Consider the following 18,470-nt stretch of genomic DNA (forward strand, 5'->3'; position numbering starts at 1 on the left):
TATTCTTAAATTTACCATAGCTTGATTTGTGACCCGAGATGTGATCTCTCCTGAAGAATGTTCTGTGCACACTTGAGAAGAAAGTGTAATCTGCTGTTTTTGGATGGAATGTCCTATAAATAACAATTAAATCTATAGGGTCTATTGTGTCATTTAAAACTTGTGTTTCCTTATTAATTTTCTGTCTGGATATTCTGTCCATTGGTGTAAATGAGGTGTTAAAGTCTCCCACTATTATTGTGTTACTGTCAGTTTCCTCTTTTATAGCTGTTAGCAGTTGCCTTATGTATCGAGGTGCTCCTATGTTGGGTGCACATATATTTATAATTGTTATATCCTCTTCTTGGATTGATCCTTTGATCATTATGTAGTGTCCTTCCTTGTCTCTTGTAACATTCTTTATTTTAAAGTCTATTTTATATGATATGAGTATTGCTACTCCAGCTTTCTTTTGATTTCCATTTGCATGGAATATCTTTTTCCATCCCCTCACTTTCAGTCTGTATGTGTCCCTAGGTCTGAAGTGGGTCTCTTGTAGACAGCATATATATGGGCCTTGTTTTTGTATCCATTCAGCGACCCTGTGTCTTTTGGTTGGAGCATTTAATCCATTCACGTTTAAGGTAATTATCGATATGTATGTTCCTATTACCATTTTCTTAATTGTTATGGGTTTGTTATTGTAGGTTCTTTTCTTCTCTTTTGTTTCCCACTTAGAGACGTTCCTTTAGCATTTGTTGTAAAGCTGGTTTGTTGGTGCTGAATTCTCTTAGCTTTTGCTTGTCTGTCAAGCTTTTGATTTCTCCATCGAATCTGAATGAGATCCTTGCCAGGTAGAGCGACCTTGGTTGTAGGTTCTTCCCTTTCATCACTTTATGTATATTGTGCCACTCCCTTCTGGCTTCTAGAGTTTCTGCTGAGAAATCAGCTGTTAACCTTATGGGAGTTCCCTTGTATGTTATTTGTCGTTTTTCCCTTGTTGCTTTCAATAATGTTTCTTTGTCTTTTATTTTTGTCAATGTGATTACTATGTGTATCAGTGTGTTTCTCCTTGGATTTTTCTTGCCTGGGACTCTCTGAGCCTCTTGGACTTGGGTGGCTATTTCCTTTCCCGTGTTAGGGACGTTTTCGACTATAATCTCTTCAAATACTTTCTCGGGTCCTTTCTCTCTCTCTTCTCCTTCTGGGACCCCTATAATGCAAATGTTGTTGTGTTTAATGTTGTCCCAGAGGTCTCTTAAGTTGTCTTCATTTCTTTTCATTCTTTTATGTTTATTCTGTTCCATGGCAGTGAATTCCACCATTCTGTCTTCCAGGTCACTTATCCTTTCTTCTGCCTCAGTTATTCTGCTATTGATTCCTTCTAGTGTAGTTTTCATTTCAGTTATTGTATTGTTTCTCTCTGTTCATTCTTTAATTTTTCTAGGTGTTTGTTTGTTCTTTAATTCTTCTAGGTCTTTGTTAAACATTTCTTGCATCTTCTCGATCTTTGCCTCCATTCTTTTTCCAAGGTCCTGGCTCATCTTCACTATCATTATTCTGAATTCTTTGTCTGCAAGGTTGCCTATCTCCACTTCATTTAGTTGTTTTTCTGGAGTTTTATCTTCTTCCTTCATCTGGTACATAGTCCTCTGCATTTTCATTTTGTCTATTTTTCTGTGAATGTGGTTTTTTATCCACAGACTGCAGGACTGTAGTTCCTCTTGCTTCTGCTGTCTGCCCTCTGGTGGATGAGGTTATCTAAGAGGCTTGTGCAAGCTTCCTAATGGGAGGGACTGGTGGTGGGTAGAGCTGGCTGTTGCTCTGGTAGGCAGAGCTCAGTAAAACTTTAATCCACTTGTCTGCTGATGGGTGGAGCTGGGTTCCCTCCCCGTTGGTTGTTTGGCCTGAGGCAGCCCACCGCTGGAGCCTACCCCACTCTATGGTGGGGCTAATTGTGGACTTTGGGAGGGCTCACGCCAAGGATTACTTCCTAAAACTTCTGTTGCCAGTGTCCTTGCCCTCATGGTGAGCCACAGCCACCCCCCCACCTCTGCAGGAGACCCTCCAACACTAGCAGGTAGGTCTGGTTCAGTCTCCTATGGGGTCACTGCTCCTTCCCCTGGGTCCTGATGTGCACACTAGTTTGTGTGTGCCCTCCAAGAGTGGAGTCTCTCTTTCCCCCAGTCCTGTTGAAGTCCTGCAATCAATTCTCGTTGGCCTTCAAAGTCTGATTCTCTAGGAATTCCTCCTCCCATTTCCAGACCCCCAGGTTGGGAAGCCTGACGTGTGGCTCAGTACCTTCACTCCAGTGGGTGGACTTCTGTGGTATAAGTGTTCTCCAGTTTGTGAATCACCCACCAAGCAGTTATGGGATTTGATTTTATTGTGATTGCGCCCCTCCTACCATCTCATTGTGGCTTCTCCTTTGTCTTTGAATGTGGGGTATCTTTTTTGGTGAGTTCCAGTGTCTTCCTGTCAATGATTGTTCAGCAGTTAGCTGTGATTCCAGTGCTCTCATAAGAAGGAGTGAGCGCACATCCTTCTACTCCACCATCTTCCATAGCACCTTCAGCACAGTCTTCATGGACTCTCATGTTAAGTCCTGAGATTACAGTGCAAAGAAGTGGACATTATAAATTCACAGAAATCCTGGAATGGGAAGCCCTTGGAGTAACTGATGTGCACAGCTCTCCCCTCCAATTTGAGGGCATGCTCCTGCCTGGCTTCCATGAAGCCAGCCTACTCATGTGCCACTTCTGCTTGGGTTGACACAGAAGGAGAGAAGATTTCCATTTAGTACCAGAGATACCCAAGGAAGTTTGTCCCCCAACCTTTAGAATTTCTAAGCTGAAAAGGACTTTATAAACCATCTAGTTTTCCCAGACTGTTGTTTGGTTTTTTTTTTAAATGAGAAACCCAAGGTGACTTATTCATGAACTTACAGTGACAGAGAAAGGTCTTGTGCCGTCATCAGGTGTCACAATACCTCTACCAATCATTCAAACATGCATCGTGGTCTATCAGCCAGATGGTCAGCCAAAATGTTTAACTCACTATGCCAGTTTTAACTCACTATGCCAGTAAGCCTTCCTGTGGTTTGAACTCAGTTCCTTTTGGAACTGGAGAACAGCACTTCTCAGTGCTCTGGAGTCTATTTCCAACTCCCTTCCTTTCCTTCTCCAGTCTGAATAATCTCTTTTCTCTTCTCCTTCCTTTCTAGGTTTGATTCTCTACACTCTTCCTTCCTACTTCTCCACCTTAGGCAATAGATTATTGCCCTGAGCTGGGAAGGGTTGATGAGGTCTGACATGACAAGGTTGCCTCTGCTACATGATCTGTCCTGGGTCAGCCCTAAAGCTTTATTCATAATGCCTCATCTCCAGCCATGCTCTGGGACTCATAACACATTTGAGCATTCTTTTCTGTTCTTGTCCCTCTGAAGGGAAACTCAAATGTTCCATGGAAGTTGGCAACATAACCACAGTCACTGCGTTTGTTCTCCTAGGACTACTCAACAACCCTCAGATACAGGTAGTACTACTTGTAATATTCCTGGTGATTTACAGGGTTCCCTCACAGGGAACCTGCTGATGCTGCTGGTGATCAGGACTGGTTGCCACCTCTGCAGCCCCATGTACTTCTTCCTCAGTCACCTCTCCTTCCTGGATGCTTTCTATTCCTCAATCATAGTGCCTAAGCTGCTAGAGAACCTTCTTTCCAAGTGGAAGACTATAACCCTCTTTGAGTGTTTCACCCAGATCTCCTTGGTCGTATTTTCCGGGGCCACTGAAGCTTGCCTTCTTTCAGTCATGGCCTGTGACCAGTTCCAGGCCATGTGCCACCCACTGCTGTATGTGATGGCTATGAACAAGAAGGTGTGTACTGGCCTGGTGGGAGCATCCTGGGCCATAGGAATGGGAATGGGCCTTGTTAAAACCACCCTCCTTGCTCAGTATCACTTCTGTGGCCCCAACCTCATTCGCAGTTTTGCCTGCGAGCTTCCCCCAGTGCTCGTGTTGGCCTGTTGTGAGCCCTACGTTAACATTGCCTCCATCCTGACCACCATGGCGGTCCTGGGCCTTGGTACCCTTGTCCTATTGCTGGGATCCTACACCCGTATCATCATGACAGCTGTGGGGATCAACTCTGCCACGGGTCGGAGCAAGATCTTCTCTACCTGCTCATCTCATTTTCTTGCGGTCACCATCCTTTATGGTTCAGGAGTTTTCAGGTATGTCATTGCTACACCTCTGGAAAGTAAATGTAGGGTATTTTTCACTCTAAAGTAACCTTGGCCTGTAGAACAGAGCACTGCAAGGTAGCAGGAAAGAATTGTACTGCAATTCAGAAGGCCTGTGTTCTAGTTCTGGCTCTGCTGTGGACTAGATGTGTGAATTATTTTTTAAAAATCCATTTTCTTTCTGAGGACTCAGTTGTCTAACTCTAAAAAATAAGCTTATACAAGAACTAAAGATTTTCATACTTTCATTAACCTATGATTTGGCAGTCCTCAAAAGGAAATCAGAGAGCCTTTGGTAGACTTTTATTCAGTGTTAGACAAAAAAATAATACATATTGTCCTTGAAACAGATGCCATTTCTCTTTCCTACTGGAAAATGATGTCTCCAAAGCTTATTTGTACTGTAAATATTTATTAGGCACCTACTATACAACAACAGCTTTACACAATCAAGCTCAATTTTAGTATGTGTCACACCACAAAAGAAATATTATTAACCTCATTTCTGGATATTAACCTGAGTTTCAGGAGTAACCAGGTACTTTCTCAAAGTTCCCAGAACAAGCTAAGAATGGGGCCATAATGTAAACCAAGTCTCACTGACTTGAAACCTCATGCTCTTTTCTACCATGTTTCTCTCAAACATAAACAGCTCTAGTTGATGAGTCCTTGCTTACCAGGAAACAGAATAACTAATGGTCTGTGTTCTCTACTAGTGAACTGGAGATGGATTTGCACAAATTGCTCTATACTTTTTTCACCTGCTTGTTACTTGAAGTGAAATCAGGGGTGGGAAAGGATAAGGAATTGCCCAGGAGAGCTCACCTGAGCCTGTGGACAAATCTCTTCAGCTCTCTTTGTCTCAGTTTCCTCATTTGCCATAAGGGGATGATAAGATTTCTCCCACCTACTTCACAGATATTTTAGGAGGGATAAATTAAAAGATAAAAAATGACAGTAAAATTAATATCTTTTTAACCAAGCACACCAGAACCCACAAAGAATGTTCCAATGATAATAGCACAATTGCAACAACAACAAAAAAATATTTAATGCTTCTTTGGGAAATACTCCCAGTGACACTTAACAAGATGCATCCAAAAATTTAATCTTATTATTTTGGATTCACATCTTGTGCTAAACACATTTTTACCTTTCACTTTATTTACAAAGCTTGGTTTCTTTTCTAAGCCAAAGAAAAATGCATCTAAAAGGACAAATGTTTATTCCACTAAGCATTATAAAAATAATGTGCTGTGATTCTGGGGTAATCCCCAGAGCCATAAATGTTAGGGAAAATGACAGCATTATTGGACTAGCATACAGTTTTATAAGGAACAATCACCACAAGGTGGGAACATATCATTGTATATATAGGGAAAAGAAGAGAAAAAATCCTCATATTATCATCATAACTATTAAGGAAAGACACTTTAAAAAGTACGAAGTGCTACAGAAATGTATGAAATTGTTTTCAGTTCTGACCTGTAGCACTTGATATACTGCAGAACCTCCTTTTTCCTCGGGGCAACTCCTATAATGTTTTGTGTAAGATCACTCATGTATGGAGGCGTTTGAAGGCAGAAATGACTGACTTCTCACTGATAATTCAGTCATTTCTAGATGTTTCTACCATTAGTGGTTGATTTAGCTCTGAGGACACTTTTTGCAGAGTCCGGGATGGGATGGACTGTGGCTGCCAACAGCATTGTGGCCACTGTCCTGAGCTCAGGTTACTCCTTTGGGCAATTCCTTTCAAGGTACATGACTCCAGCTTCCGACTCAGCCCTGGAGCAAGTGCTGTCAGTGCAGTACAGTGTGGTGACCCCACTGCTAAAGCGCCTTATCTACAGTTCTGAAGAACCAGGAGGGGAAGGCAGCTCTGGGGAGGTTGCTGGGCAGGAATCCCAGGCTTACCTTCTAAGTCAGGCTCTACTAACTCCTCATAATAGGAGGAAAAGTTATGGTAAGGAAGAGGAGACAGAAAGAGCTATCACCACTAAGCTATCTTAGCATGAATTCTTGTCCAAGACAGAAGCCTTAGTTCCTCTGACTCCAATGCCCTCCCCCAGTCAAACGAGATGGGCAAACCTCCACAGAACTGATGGCACCCATCCACAGGGAACCCAGTCACTACACAAGAAAATCCTCTCAAAAACAGTATGGAGGATCTTCAAAAAACTAAAAATAGAACCACCATAGGATCCAGCAATTCAACTCCTGGGAATATATCCAAAGGAAATGAAAACACTAACTCAAAAAGATAATCTGCACCCCCATGTTCATAGCAGCATTATTTACAGTAGTCAAGACATGGAAAGAAGCTAAGCATACATCAGTGGATAAATGGATAAAGAAGTTATGGATAAAGCAGTGGAATATTATTCAGCCATAAAAATGAGGAAATTCTACCATTTTTGACAACATGAATGGACCTTGAAGGTATTGTGCTGAGTGAAACAAGTCAGACAAAGAAAGACAAATACAATATGATCTTACTTATATGCGGAACCTAGGGAAAAACCAAACTAATAGAAAAAGCGATCAGACATGTGAGAGATCAGGGATGGAGGGTGGGAGGAAGGGGGATTGGAGGAAGGTGACCAAAAGGTACAAATTTCCAGTGTAAGTACTAGGAAGGTGATGTACAACATGATGACTATAGTTAACACTGCTGTATGATACATAGGAAATCTGTTAAGGGAGTAAATCCTTAGAGTTCTCATCACCAGGAGAAAAGTTCTTTCTTTTTTCCTTTTTCTTCTTTCTTTTCTTTATATTGTATCTTTATGAGATGATGGATTTTTTTTTTTTTTTTTTTTTAGGAATAGAAAAGAGTTTTATTTGAGCCAAACTGAGGACTGTAGCCCAAGAGACAGCCTCTCAGATAACTCTGAGAAACTGCTCCGTTGAAGCATGGTTTTTAGCATAGACACATAGCTTATCAGAACAAAGAACATACATCAAACATGACAGGGGTATATGTCTTCAAGTTTCCAAAAAAGACAGGTTTAGTATATATAGAGTGAGACAGCAGGACCCTGGTGTCTGGGAAGAGAACCTTATCTTCGAGGGAGTGTTAATGTGGATGTCATAAGAAAGGAGCTTTTTATCCTTATCTTCAAAGCAGACATTCTTTACCTTAATGGTTAAAGCAGATGTGCTGTGTGTGTTTAACACGCTGTTCTAGTTCACACAAAGTTCAGGCTGAACAATGTATAAGCCAAAATTACTTCCCCATACCTCAATGTGTGAAAATTTTCTCCATCAGAGGGAACTTTCAGGATTTTCCTAATTAGGAATTTTGAGATAATGGATACTAACTGAACCTATTGCAATACTCATATATATGTATATAGAACCATCAAACCATCATGCTATATACCTTGAAATTGTACAGAAATGTATGTCAATTATCTCTCTATAAAACTGGGGGAAAAAAGTGAAGAAAATCTTCACAGCTTCACCAGCCATTTCCACAGCTATTGCTTTTTCCTCTCATTTCTTGTCCTTTCTACCCTTCCCCTTTTGCCTCTCCTGCACTCTTTTACTTTTGTCTATGCACAAAGTGTAAATCAACCTATCTGACCACTAGTAAATATCCCACTTAATTCTGGGAGAGTCCCTTCTTAGTACTGAGACCCAATTCCTCCTTTGTTCCCATACCAAAAAATCTCTGGCAAAATCTACAGCTCCAGAGTAACTTAGAAAGAAATGAAATAAAATAAGTGTGTCTCCTGCTGTCTTTGTTCTTAGCAAGTAACACCTAAATAGAACATAGCAAATAATAAATCCTCAATAACTATTTGTTGATTAAGGAGTGAATGCAGGAATGAGCAATGGATCTGTCTGAAGAGTCCTTTCTGTTGCATGATTCTAGGAAACAGGAGGGAGTATCCTCCTCTAAAGTGTAAGTCTTGAGAGCAAAACCCCTAACAGATTCTGTATCCCCAGTGTCTAGTATGTCCTGTCATTTAATATGCTCTCAATTAGTGTGGAAAAAAAAAAAGAATGAATGAGAGAGAAGGAGGGGGTGAGAAAAGGAACATATGAAAAGAAACAATTTTGTCCAGTAAAATTCCTGCCTTCATGACAATATAGATGACAGAGGAAAGTAGCATGGAGGAGAGATCAGGAGAGAAAAAGAGTCCATATTTTGGGACACCATCCAGGGTCCTCCTCACACAGAGCTCGGTGAAACGTGTGCACTCTGACAGCCTCTGCCCTGAGTTTCTCCACCACCCACCTTAGTCTGGGTCGCTTCTGATCCCTGCCTGGTTCAGGAGTTTTTCCAGGCCTAGAGGAAGGAGAAGGAGTTAGAGAAAGCAGAACAAATTCTCAGCTACCACCCCACCTCCCATTCAGCTCCCAAGAGGGTTCTCTGAAAGAGAACAACAGCAGTTTTCTGTCCTGCTTCTACCCAAAGGCAGAGAGGTCTGCATCAGTCAAGACCACATCCATGCCAGCTCCCTAGCTTCTACCTGTTCTTGATCCTTTGACCCTCAGGCTAAGATCCTCTCTGCAATTGTCAGTTTCCTTCAGCAAAACCCTCTGGAAATCATGGCCTCATATATGGTACATTCACAGGTGAAATTTCCAAGATCAGGATATTTCTCTGTAGAATGAAGGCCAGGGCTATGGAGCTGAGCAAAACAGTCCCAGCTTTAGTTGCATTTCTGCTCTGCCCACTTGGTGGAGCTGGTCCCTTATATTTTCCAGAGCATATACCTTCCTGAGGGTGTAACTGAGGCAAAGTAGTAAGTAGATGTGTGAGATCAGTGGGAGGAGTGGCCGTTCAATCCTGCCCTCCCACACACCACCATGCACAGGGGTTATTCCTAAAACCCTGTAGACTTGGGGGAAAGCCTTTTGTCCCATAATTAGGGAGGGAATAGCATGCAATACCCCTGGGAGATGTGTCACATTGTGTTCAAATTCAGACTAAAATCATATGATGAATAACAAGTTATTTCCTGAGAGTTTGTTTTCATTAAGTATAGGAGAGGGATGGCCTGTCCACCCCTTGCCTGGCCCTATAGGTCCCTAAACAGGCCGTGGGGAATTCATTTGGGAGCTGCTGGTCTCTGGGACAAAAGAAATATGGTCTGAATGCCTAAAGCCCCAGTGGGTATAGAAGGTAGGAGGAGGGAATTAGAAGATATAACTTAGCTAATACAGAAATGGGGTAATTCAAACTGGAGTCTTGGAATGCTGGATTCTCAAAGCAGGAAGAGATCTCAGAAAAATCACTAGACTAAAACTGTCATTTAAAGATGAGGAAATTGAGCCCCGGAGACAGAGATGACTTGCCCAGCTTTGGACCATCAATGAGAAACAGAAACAGACTTTAGGACTCAAATCTCCTGACTCTCCTTCTTTCACATTTCTCATAATCAAATTAGAATACAGTTCTGCAAAATTCCTCCTTCAAGACCAGCAAAGCAGCAAGAAGGGGTAATGGGTGCAGGGTCCCAACAAAAAGGCCCCAGGTGTCCAGATTCTTCAATTGCTGAGCTGTTCTCGTCTATTGTTTTTAGAAAGAGTTCATCTCACAGCAATTTATGAAAGGTATTTCATTATCTCAGGGGTAAAGAAATACCTCAACCCCCCTCAAGTCACCCATTTCAGATTCTTGGAGCCCCTGCCCTTGCTGTTCTTTTCCCACCCTACATCTCTACCTGTCAAAATCCCAACTTCAAACAAGCTTAAATGTCACTTCTGTCATGAATCTTTCCTTGAGCCCTTTCCCCACGGCCCCCCACCAAATTTAAATTATCTTTCCTCTTATGAATACTCAGGGCACATTTCTAACCTCTCTCATGATACTTATGACACTCTTTCTTGTATTATAATTATTTATTAATGTTTATCTTATCTTTCCTATGAGTCCTTGAGGCAAGAGATGCTTTTAGCCAAATTTAGTTCCCCTCCATAGTTTCTTAATATGCTAGGTGATCAATAAATATTCATTGAATTGAGTTGATACAGAAAGTAATCTGTACCTTTGAGTTATTATAAGTTCAGCCTATTTCCTCTTTAGCAGAGACGAAGGTGCTATGACCCATGGCCATGTCCACCTACTCACCCTATTTCCTCCCTCTCCCTCCAGGAAGAAAATACAGCCAGCCACTCAAAATCAGGCCCTTTATTCAGGATAGAGGTAGAATCCACTGTTGTAATGAAAGTGCCACTGGGGGCACTGAGCAAGGGTCAAAAGTCCAGAGCACCAGTCACTCATCCCTGGAGAATAGCCCTCGCATGTCCAAATGGTGTCACTACAGGGCTCAGGGCTCAGAGACAAATTAGCTTCAAGGGAGTACAAAGAAGCAAAACGAGGTAGCCATAGGGAAGAGGAGTTCCAGGAACATAAAGAGGGCAGAAGCAGCAAAGACAGCAGGCGTTCACCACTTCTCGCAGCACCACTGATCCAGCTTCTCAGAACAGAGTGCTTTATGGGCCAACCTGATCATGAAGAAAAAGACAAGGCAAGTTGACTGGCCGGATCTTAGTTCAAACTTCCATCTAGCTTTATCCTCAGGAGGGACGAGGTGGAAGAGTATGGGTGAAAATTACACTTTCCTAACCAGATGGCAAGGGACACTGAGCCACCTAGTGGAGGAAGGTCCATTTTTTTAAACTCCAAGAAAATTGTAGGACAGTGGTACAAAGGGCTTGCTTTAGGGTTTAGGACTATACAAGTAGAATTAAATATTCAAATCCAGGTGAAGGAAATCCTGGGTCTCAGCCCTCTATTAGGGAACACTTGTTAGGAAAATTGCTAAACAGGAGTGGAGTGAGTGAGGCTTAAAATTGAAAACCTGAGTCTGCTTGATGAGTTTTGTTTTGAAGACTACATTCTAGCTTAAAAGACCAGGAAATAGAGGGAAAGGGGACTGGTGCTGGGACTAAAAGGGTGAGAAGAAGGAGGGGAAGGGTAAAGTAGAAAATAGAATGGGGACTCACCAGTAGTTAATTCCTACATTATCCAGAATCTTCTTGACACACATAATGTCATCAGTAAGGTCATCATCCAGGAACTCTGGCAGGAGTTACAGGGGGAAAAATGAGAGAGCTAAGTATTACCCAGAAAGGTAATGAGTTTCCCTCTTGCCTGGTCCTTCTCTGATCTAGAGGCTTATGCCTTTTGCCTTTCTATATGAGAAATCCAGTACAATAATGCCTCCCCCTAGGTAAGGACTCCCTTCGCTTCTCTGGGTGCATCTCTAGAGGAATTATCAACTTCATCAACTGACTTACTCTGAAAATGCAGGGTATTAGACTTCAAGATCCCCAAACAGCTCAGATCATCTACCCGTGAACTTTAAGTGACTGTCTGGGGATTTGGTGATAATGAAAAATTCTAACAGCCTCTTACTCAGTACTAACAATTGAAGTCCCCCAGTTGATGTGGAGTCCAAGGCAGTGAAGTTAAAGGTGCACTTGATGCCAAAAAAGGAGATTATCCCAGGAGTAGGCTCCAAAAAAACACAAGAACATGGTAAAAGAGGTCACTCACTGTCACAGGAGATGCCACAGATGTCCCTTGAGTGAGGGATATGGTTGTCTCTGCACCAAATTTTATTATTGATCTGGAAGAGTCCATATTCTGTGCTGCCATTGTTATTTACTACGGTTTGTGTGTCACAACCACTGGTATGAAATACGGTACAGACCCCTGAAAGAAAGATGAAAAAGAGATATCACAGGGATGTCCACATATAGTATAAATGAGGACCTGTATTCCCAGACAGAAAAAGGCTCTCCAGCCAATCTCCAAATATGGCCAACCACAGAGTATCTTGATAAGATGAAGAGCTCCAAAAAAAGATCAGACAATGGGAGAAAGGAGAGATAGGTGAATAAATGTAATAAAAGAGTAAACAGATGAGCAGATAAGAGGATTATTAGATAATTGAATTAAAAGTAGAGAAAAAAAGAGGAGGAAGAGAAGGGTGGGGAAGACAGAAGAAGATGAAGTATGGAACAAAGCAAGATAGCAGGGAACTCACATTCAGGCAAAGTGACGCCTCCATAGCCATCCAGGTCTTTCAGCCTCTGGAACACCTCACATTTTGTTAATTGTTCGGCCTGGATGGCATGGAACAGGTTGCCCACCAGGAGCAGAGAGACAAAGGACATCATTTTGGCTGCTCCCAAGATTCTGAAATGGGGTCACCACACAACTTCACCTCCTTTTATTTGTGGAGAAAGCCTCAGGGGTCCTGGCATCAAGCCCTACATCCAGGAAGAGGATGAAAAGAGACTGGTCATGCCAACAGAGAAACATTTATCCTGCCAGCTTCCTTCCGTAATTTCACCCCATTATTCTTTTCCTTCCCAGAACCTCTAGACCATACCAGGTATTGTTACCTGTCCAGAGAGAGTTACAAGCATGATCCTGTTTCCCATTTGGCTTTGTTTATACCTTTGTTTCTTGTAGTGTTGGTTCTAGGAAGCAGGATGTCCCCAACCTACTTCAGGAACAAAGGAGGCCTCAGGGGTAATACGAGTGAAGCAATTAGAAAATACAAAAAGGGTCCATGGCCAACTCCCCCTTCTCCTTAGAGAAATACAGAATTTGGGAAAGGAGTGTATATCATCACTTCTCATGGCTCCAGGATCAGAGCTGGCATTTGCCCAGTCGACCCAGGCATGAAACAAAGGAAGAATTCCTTGATATGCCAGTTTGTGGCTGAGGGCTCAGGAATAGAGATAGAATATGGCAACATAGACTGAGAATCAGATATAACGTGGACCCAGAGACTTCCTATTTCACGAAAATGGAGAACTTGAAAAGTGTGTATGACAGTATCTAGCTACCCTATGAGCTCTTATCAGCCTCCCCACATCCAACCACCACTACCACTAAATAGCCAGATAACACATTGTTAACCTAAAAGTAATAACTTGTAACAGACTTGTTCATAAACATATAAACTTGTAGACGGCTTCAGAGTTGGCCACGGAAGGTTAAAAAAAGAATGCCCAAGCCAGTGGGAAGATTGGACTTCAAGCACTTTAAGGTTGGAGTAATATATATCTAGAGCCTATAAAACAAGATTCTGGATCTGAGCTTTCGGATCAGTGCCCTTGAGCAGTAGAGTTTAGGATACTAGTCCTGATGATTCCTTCGACTTTGTGGCATCAAGCTTCACGTCATGGTGCCAATAGCTGTTAGCTTCCTTCATGCAGGGGGTCATTCTCTCTACCACAATGTCTAAACCTGATTTCTTTTTTCTTTTTTTAACATCTTTATTGTAGTATAACTGCTTTAAATGTTGTGTTAGTTTCTACTGTATAACAAAGTGAATCAGCTATACGTATACATACATCCCCATATCCCCTCCCTCTTGCGTCTCCCTCCCACCCTCCTTAATCCACCCTTCTAGGTGGTCACAAAGCACCGGCTGATCTCCCTGTGTGATACATTGTTTCCCACTAGCTACCTATTCTACATTTGGTAGTGTATATATGTCAATGCTACTCTCCACTTCGTCCCAGCTTACCCTTCCCCCTCCCTGTGTCCTCAGTCCATTCTCTACGTTTGTGTCTTTATTCCTGTCCCTCCCGTAGGCTCATCAGAACCGTGTTTTGGGGTTTTTTTTAGATTCCATATATATGTGTTAACACACAGTATTTGTTATTTTTCTTGCTGACTTACTTCACTCTGTATGACAGACTGTAGGTCCATCCACCTCACTACAAATAACTCAGTTTAGTTTCTTTTTATGGCTGAGTAATTTTCCATTGTATATATGTGCCACATCTTCTTTATCCATTCATCTGTCGATGGACACTTAGGTTGCTTCATGTCCCAGCTATTGTAAATAGTGCTGCAGTGAACATTGTGGTACATGACTCTTTTTGACCTATGGTTTTCTCAGGGTATATGCCCAGCGGTGGGATTGCTGGATCATATGGTAGTTCTAGTTTTAGTTTTTGAGGAACCTCTATACTGTTCTCCATAGTGACTGTATCAATTTACATTCCCACCAACAGTGCAAGAGGGTTCCCTTTTCTCCACACCCTCTCCAGCATTTATTGTTTGTAGATTTTTTAATGATGGCCATTCTGACTGGTGTGAATACCTCACTGTAGTTTTCATTTGCATTTTTCTAGTGATTAGTGATGTTGAGCATCCTTTCATGTGTTTGTTGGCAATCTGTATATCTTCTTTGGAGAAATGTCTATTTAGGTCTTCTGCCCATTTTTGGATTGGGTTGTTTGTTTCTCTGATATTGAGCTGCATGAGCTTCTTGTAAATTTTGGAGATTAATCCCTTGTCACTTGCTTCATTTGCAAATATTTTCTCCCATTCTGAAGGTTGTCTTTTCGTCTTGTTTATGGTTTCCTTTTCTGTGCAAAAGCTTTTAAGTTTCATTAGGTCCCATTTGTTTATTTTTGTTTTTATTTCCATTTCTCTAGGAGGTGGGTCAAAAGGAGCTTGCTGTGATTTATGTCATAGAATGTTCTGCCTATGTTTTCCACTGAGAGTTTGATAGTGTCTGGCCTTACATTTAGGTCTTTAGCCATTTTGAGTTTATTTTTCTGTATGGTGTTAGGAAGTGTTCTAATTTCATTCTTCTACATGTAGCTGTCCAGTTTTCCCAGCACCACTTATTGAAGACACTGTCTTTTCTACATGTATATTCTTGCCTCCTTTGTCAAAGATAAGGTGAACATAGGTCCGTGGGTTTATCTCTGGGCTTTCTATCCTGTTCCATTGATCTATATTTCTGTTTTTGTGCCAGTACCATACTGTCTTGATTACTGTAGCTTTGTAGTGTAGTCTGAAGCCAGGGAGCCTGATTCCTCCAGCTCTGTTTTTCTGTCTCAAGATTGCTTTGGCTATTCGGGGTCTTTTGTGTTTCCATACAAATTATAAAATTTTTTGTTCTAGTTCTGTGAAAAATGCCAGTGGTAGTTTGACAAGGATTGCATTGAATCTGTAGATTGCTTTGGGTAGTATACTCATTTTCACAATGTTGATCCTTCCAATCCAAGAACATGGTATATCTCTCCATCTGTTTGTATCATCTTTAATTACTTTCATCAGTGTCTTACAGTTTTCTGCATACAGGTCTTTTGTCTCCTTAGGTAGGTTTATTCCTAGGTATTTGATTCTTTTTGTTGCAGTGGTAAATGGGAGTGTTTTCTTAATTTCCCTTTCAGATTTTTCAGTATTAGTGTGTAGGAATGCAACACATTTCTGTGCATTAATTTTGTATCCTGCTACTTTACCAAATTCATTGATTAGCTCTAGTAGTTTTCTAGTAGCATCATTAGGACTCTCTATGTATAGTATCATGTCATCTTCAAACAGTGACAGTTTTACTTCTTCTTTCCTGACTTGGATTCCTTTTGTTTCTTTTTCTTCTCTGATTGCTGTGGATAACACTTCCAAAACTATGTTGAATAATGGTGGTGAGAGTGGGCAACCTTGTCCTGTTCCTGATCTTCAAGGAAATGGTTTCAATTTTTCACCACTGAGAACAATGTTGGCTGTCGGTTTGCCATATATGGCCTCTATTGTGTTAAGGTAGGTTCCCTCTATGCCTACTTTCTGGAGAGTTTTTAATCATAAATGGCTGTTGAATTATGTTGAAAGATTTTTCTGCATCTATTGAGATTAGCATATGGTTTTTACCCTTCAGTTTGTTAATATGGTGTATCACATTGATTTGTGTATATTGAAGAATCCTTGCATCCCTGGGATAAACCCCACTTGATCATGGCATATGATCCTTTGAATGTGCTGTTGGATTCTGTTTGCTAGTATTTTGTTGAGGATTTTTGCATGTGTTCCTCAGTGATATTAGCCTTTAGTTTTCTTTTGTGACATCTTTGTCTGGCTTTGGTATAAGGGCGATGGTGGCATCATAGAATGAGGTTGGGAGTGTTCCTCCCTCTGCTATATTTTGGAAGAGTTTGAGAAGGATAGGTGTAAGCTCCTCCCTAAATGTTTGCTGGAGTTCGCCTATGAAGCCGTCTGTTCCTGGGCCATTGTTTGTTAGAAGATTTTTAATCACAGTTTCAATTTCAGTGCTTGTGATTGGTCTGTTAATATTTCTATTTCTTCCTGGTTCAGTCTCGAAAGACTGTGTTTTTCTAAGAATTTGTCCGTTTCTTCCAGGTTGTCCACTTTATTGACATATAGTTGCTTGTAGTAATCTCTCATGATCCTTTGTATTTCTGCAGTGTCAGTTGTTACTTCTTTTTCATTTTTAATTCTATTGATTTGAGTCTTCTCCCTTTTTTTCTTGATGAGTCTCGTTGGTGGTTTATCAGTTTTGTGTATCTTCTCTAAGAACCAGCTTTTAGTTTTATTGATCTTCGGTGTTGTTTCCTTCATTTCTTTTTCATTTATTTCTGATCTGATCTTTATGATTTCTTTCCTTCTGCTACTTTGGGTTTTTTGTTGTTGTTGTTGTGTTCTTCTTTCTCTAATTGCTTTAGGTGTAAGATTAGGTTGTTTATTTGAGATGTTTCTGTTTCTTGAGGTAGGATTGTATTGCTATAAACTTCCCTCTTAGAATGGCTTTTGCTGCATCCCATAGGTTTTGGGTCATCATGTTTTCATTGTCATTTGTTTCTAGGTATTTTTTGATTTCCTCTTTGATTTCTTCAGTGATCTCTTGGTTATTGAGTAGTGTACTGTTTAGCCTCCACGTGTTTGTACTTTTTACAGACTTTTTTCCTGTAATTGATATCTAGTATCATAGCACTGTGGTCGGAAAAGATACTTGATACATTTCCAATTTTCTTAAGTTTGCCAAGGCTTGATTTGTGACCCAAGATATGATGTATCCTGGAGAATGTTCCATGAGCATTTGTGAAGACAATGTATTCTGTTGTTTGTGGATGGACTGTCCTATAAATATCAATTACGTCCACCTTGTTCAATGTATCATTTAAAGCTTGTGTTTCCTTATTTATTTTCATGTTGGATGATCTGTCCATTGGTGAAAGTGGGGTGTTAAAGTCCCCTACTATGATTGTGTTACTGTCAATTTCCCCTTTTATGGCTGTTAGCACTTGCCTTATGTATTGAGGTGCTCCTAGGTTGGGTGCATAAATATTTACAATTGTTACATCTTCTTCTTGGATTGATCCCTTTATCATTATGTAGTGTCCTTCTTTGTCTCTTGTAATAGCCTTTATTTTAAAGTCTATTTTGTCTGATATGAGAATTGCTACTCCAGCTTTCTTTTGATTTCCATTTGCATGGAATATCTTTTTCCATCCCCTCACTTTCAGTCTGTATGTGTCCCTAGGTCTGAAGTGGGTCTCTTGTAGACAGCATATACACAGGTCTTGTTTTTGTATCTATTCAGCCAGTCTATGTCTTTTGGTTGGAGCATTTAATCCATTTACATTTAAGGTAATTATCAATATGTATGTTCCTGTTACCATGTTCTTAATATTTTGGGTTTGTTTTTGTAGGTCTTTTCCTTCTCTTGTGTTTCCTGCCTAGAGAAGTTCCTTTGGCATTTGTTGTAAAGCTGTGGTTTCGTGGTGCTAAATTCTCTTAACTTTTGCTTGTCTGTAAAGGTTTTAATTTTCCGTCAAATTTGAATGAGATCCTTGCTGGGTAGAGTAATCGTTCATCACTTTAAATATGTCCTGCCACTCCCTTCTGGCTTGCAGAGATTTGCTGAAAGATCAGCTGTTAACATTATGGGGATTCCCTTGTGTGTTATCTGTTGCTTTTCCCTCACTGCTTTTAATATTTTTTCTTTGTATTTAATTTTTGATAGTTTGATTAATATGTGTCTTGACGTGTTTCTCCTTGGATTTTTCCTGTATGGGATCTCTGTTCTTCCTAGACTTGATTGACTATTTCCTTTCCCATGTTATGGAAGTTTTCCTGTATAATCTCTTCAAATATTTTCTCAGACCCTTTTTTTTTTCTCTTCTTCTTCTGGGACCCCTAATTCGAATGTTGGTGCATTTAATGTCGCCCAGAGGTCTCTGAGACTGTCCTCAATTCTTTTCATTCTTTTTTCTTTATTCTGCTCTGCCATAGTTGTTTCCCCTATTTTATCTTCCAGGTCACTTATCTGTTCTTCTGCCTCAGTTATTCTGCTATTGATTCCTTCTAGAGAATTTTTAATTTCATTTATTGTGTTGTTCATCGTGTTTATTTGCTCTTTAGTTCTTCTAAGTCCTTGTTAAACATTTCTTGTATTTTCTCCATTCTATTTCCAAGATTTTGGATCATCTTTACTATCATTACCCTGAATTCTTT

General features: G+C 40.7%; 2 protein-coding genes across 2 annotated transcripts; one reads left to right on the forward strand and one right to left on the reverse strand.

Moving 5' to 3' along the window:
* The first annotated feature begins 3,441 nt into the window (after positions 1–3,441).
* Positions 3,442–6,146, forward strand: LOC137775789 (olfactory receptor family 5 subfamily BS member 1 pseudogene). Its single transcript, XM_068561938.1, is given in 4 exon segments — positions 3,442–3,547; positions 3,550–4,213; positions 5,983–6,076; positions 6,078–6,146. Coding segments are annotated over 4 exon segments (933 nt in total).
* A 4,477-nt stretch (positions 6,147–10,623) lies between these two features.
* Positions 10,624–12,364, reverse strand: LALBA (lactalbumin alpha). Its single transcript, XM_068561939.1, has 4 exons — positions 12,232–12,364; positions 11,739–11,897; positions 11,186–11,261; positions 10,624–10,684 (listed from the first exon to the last, which is right to left on the reverse strand). The coding sequence occupies exons 1-4, from the start codon at positions 12,362–12,364 to the stop codon at positions 10,624–10,626; spliced, it is 429 nt and encodes a 142-aa protein (XP_068418040.1).
* Positions 12,365–18,470: the final 6,106 nt, after the last annotated feature.

Source organism: Eschrichtius robustus, chromosome 13 (genome assembly GCF_028021215.1).
Source record: "Eschrichtius robustus isolate mEscRob2 chromosome 13, mEscRob2.pri, whole genome shotgun sequence".
NCBI classification, from domain to species: Eukaryota; Metazoa; Chordata; class Mammalia; order Artiodactyla; family Eschrichtiidae; genus Eschrichtius; species Eschrichtius robustus.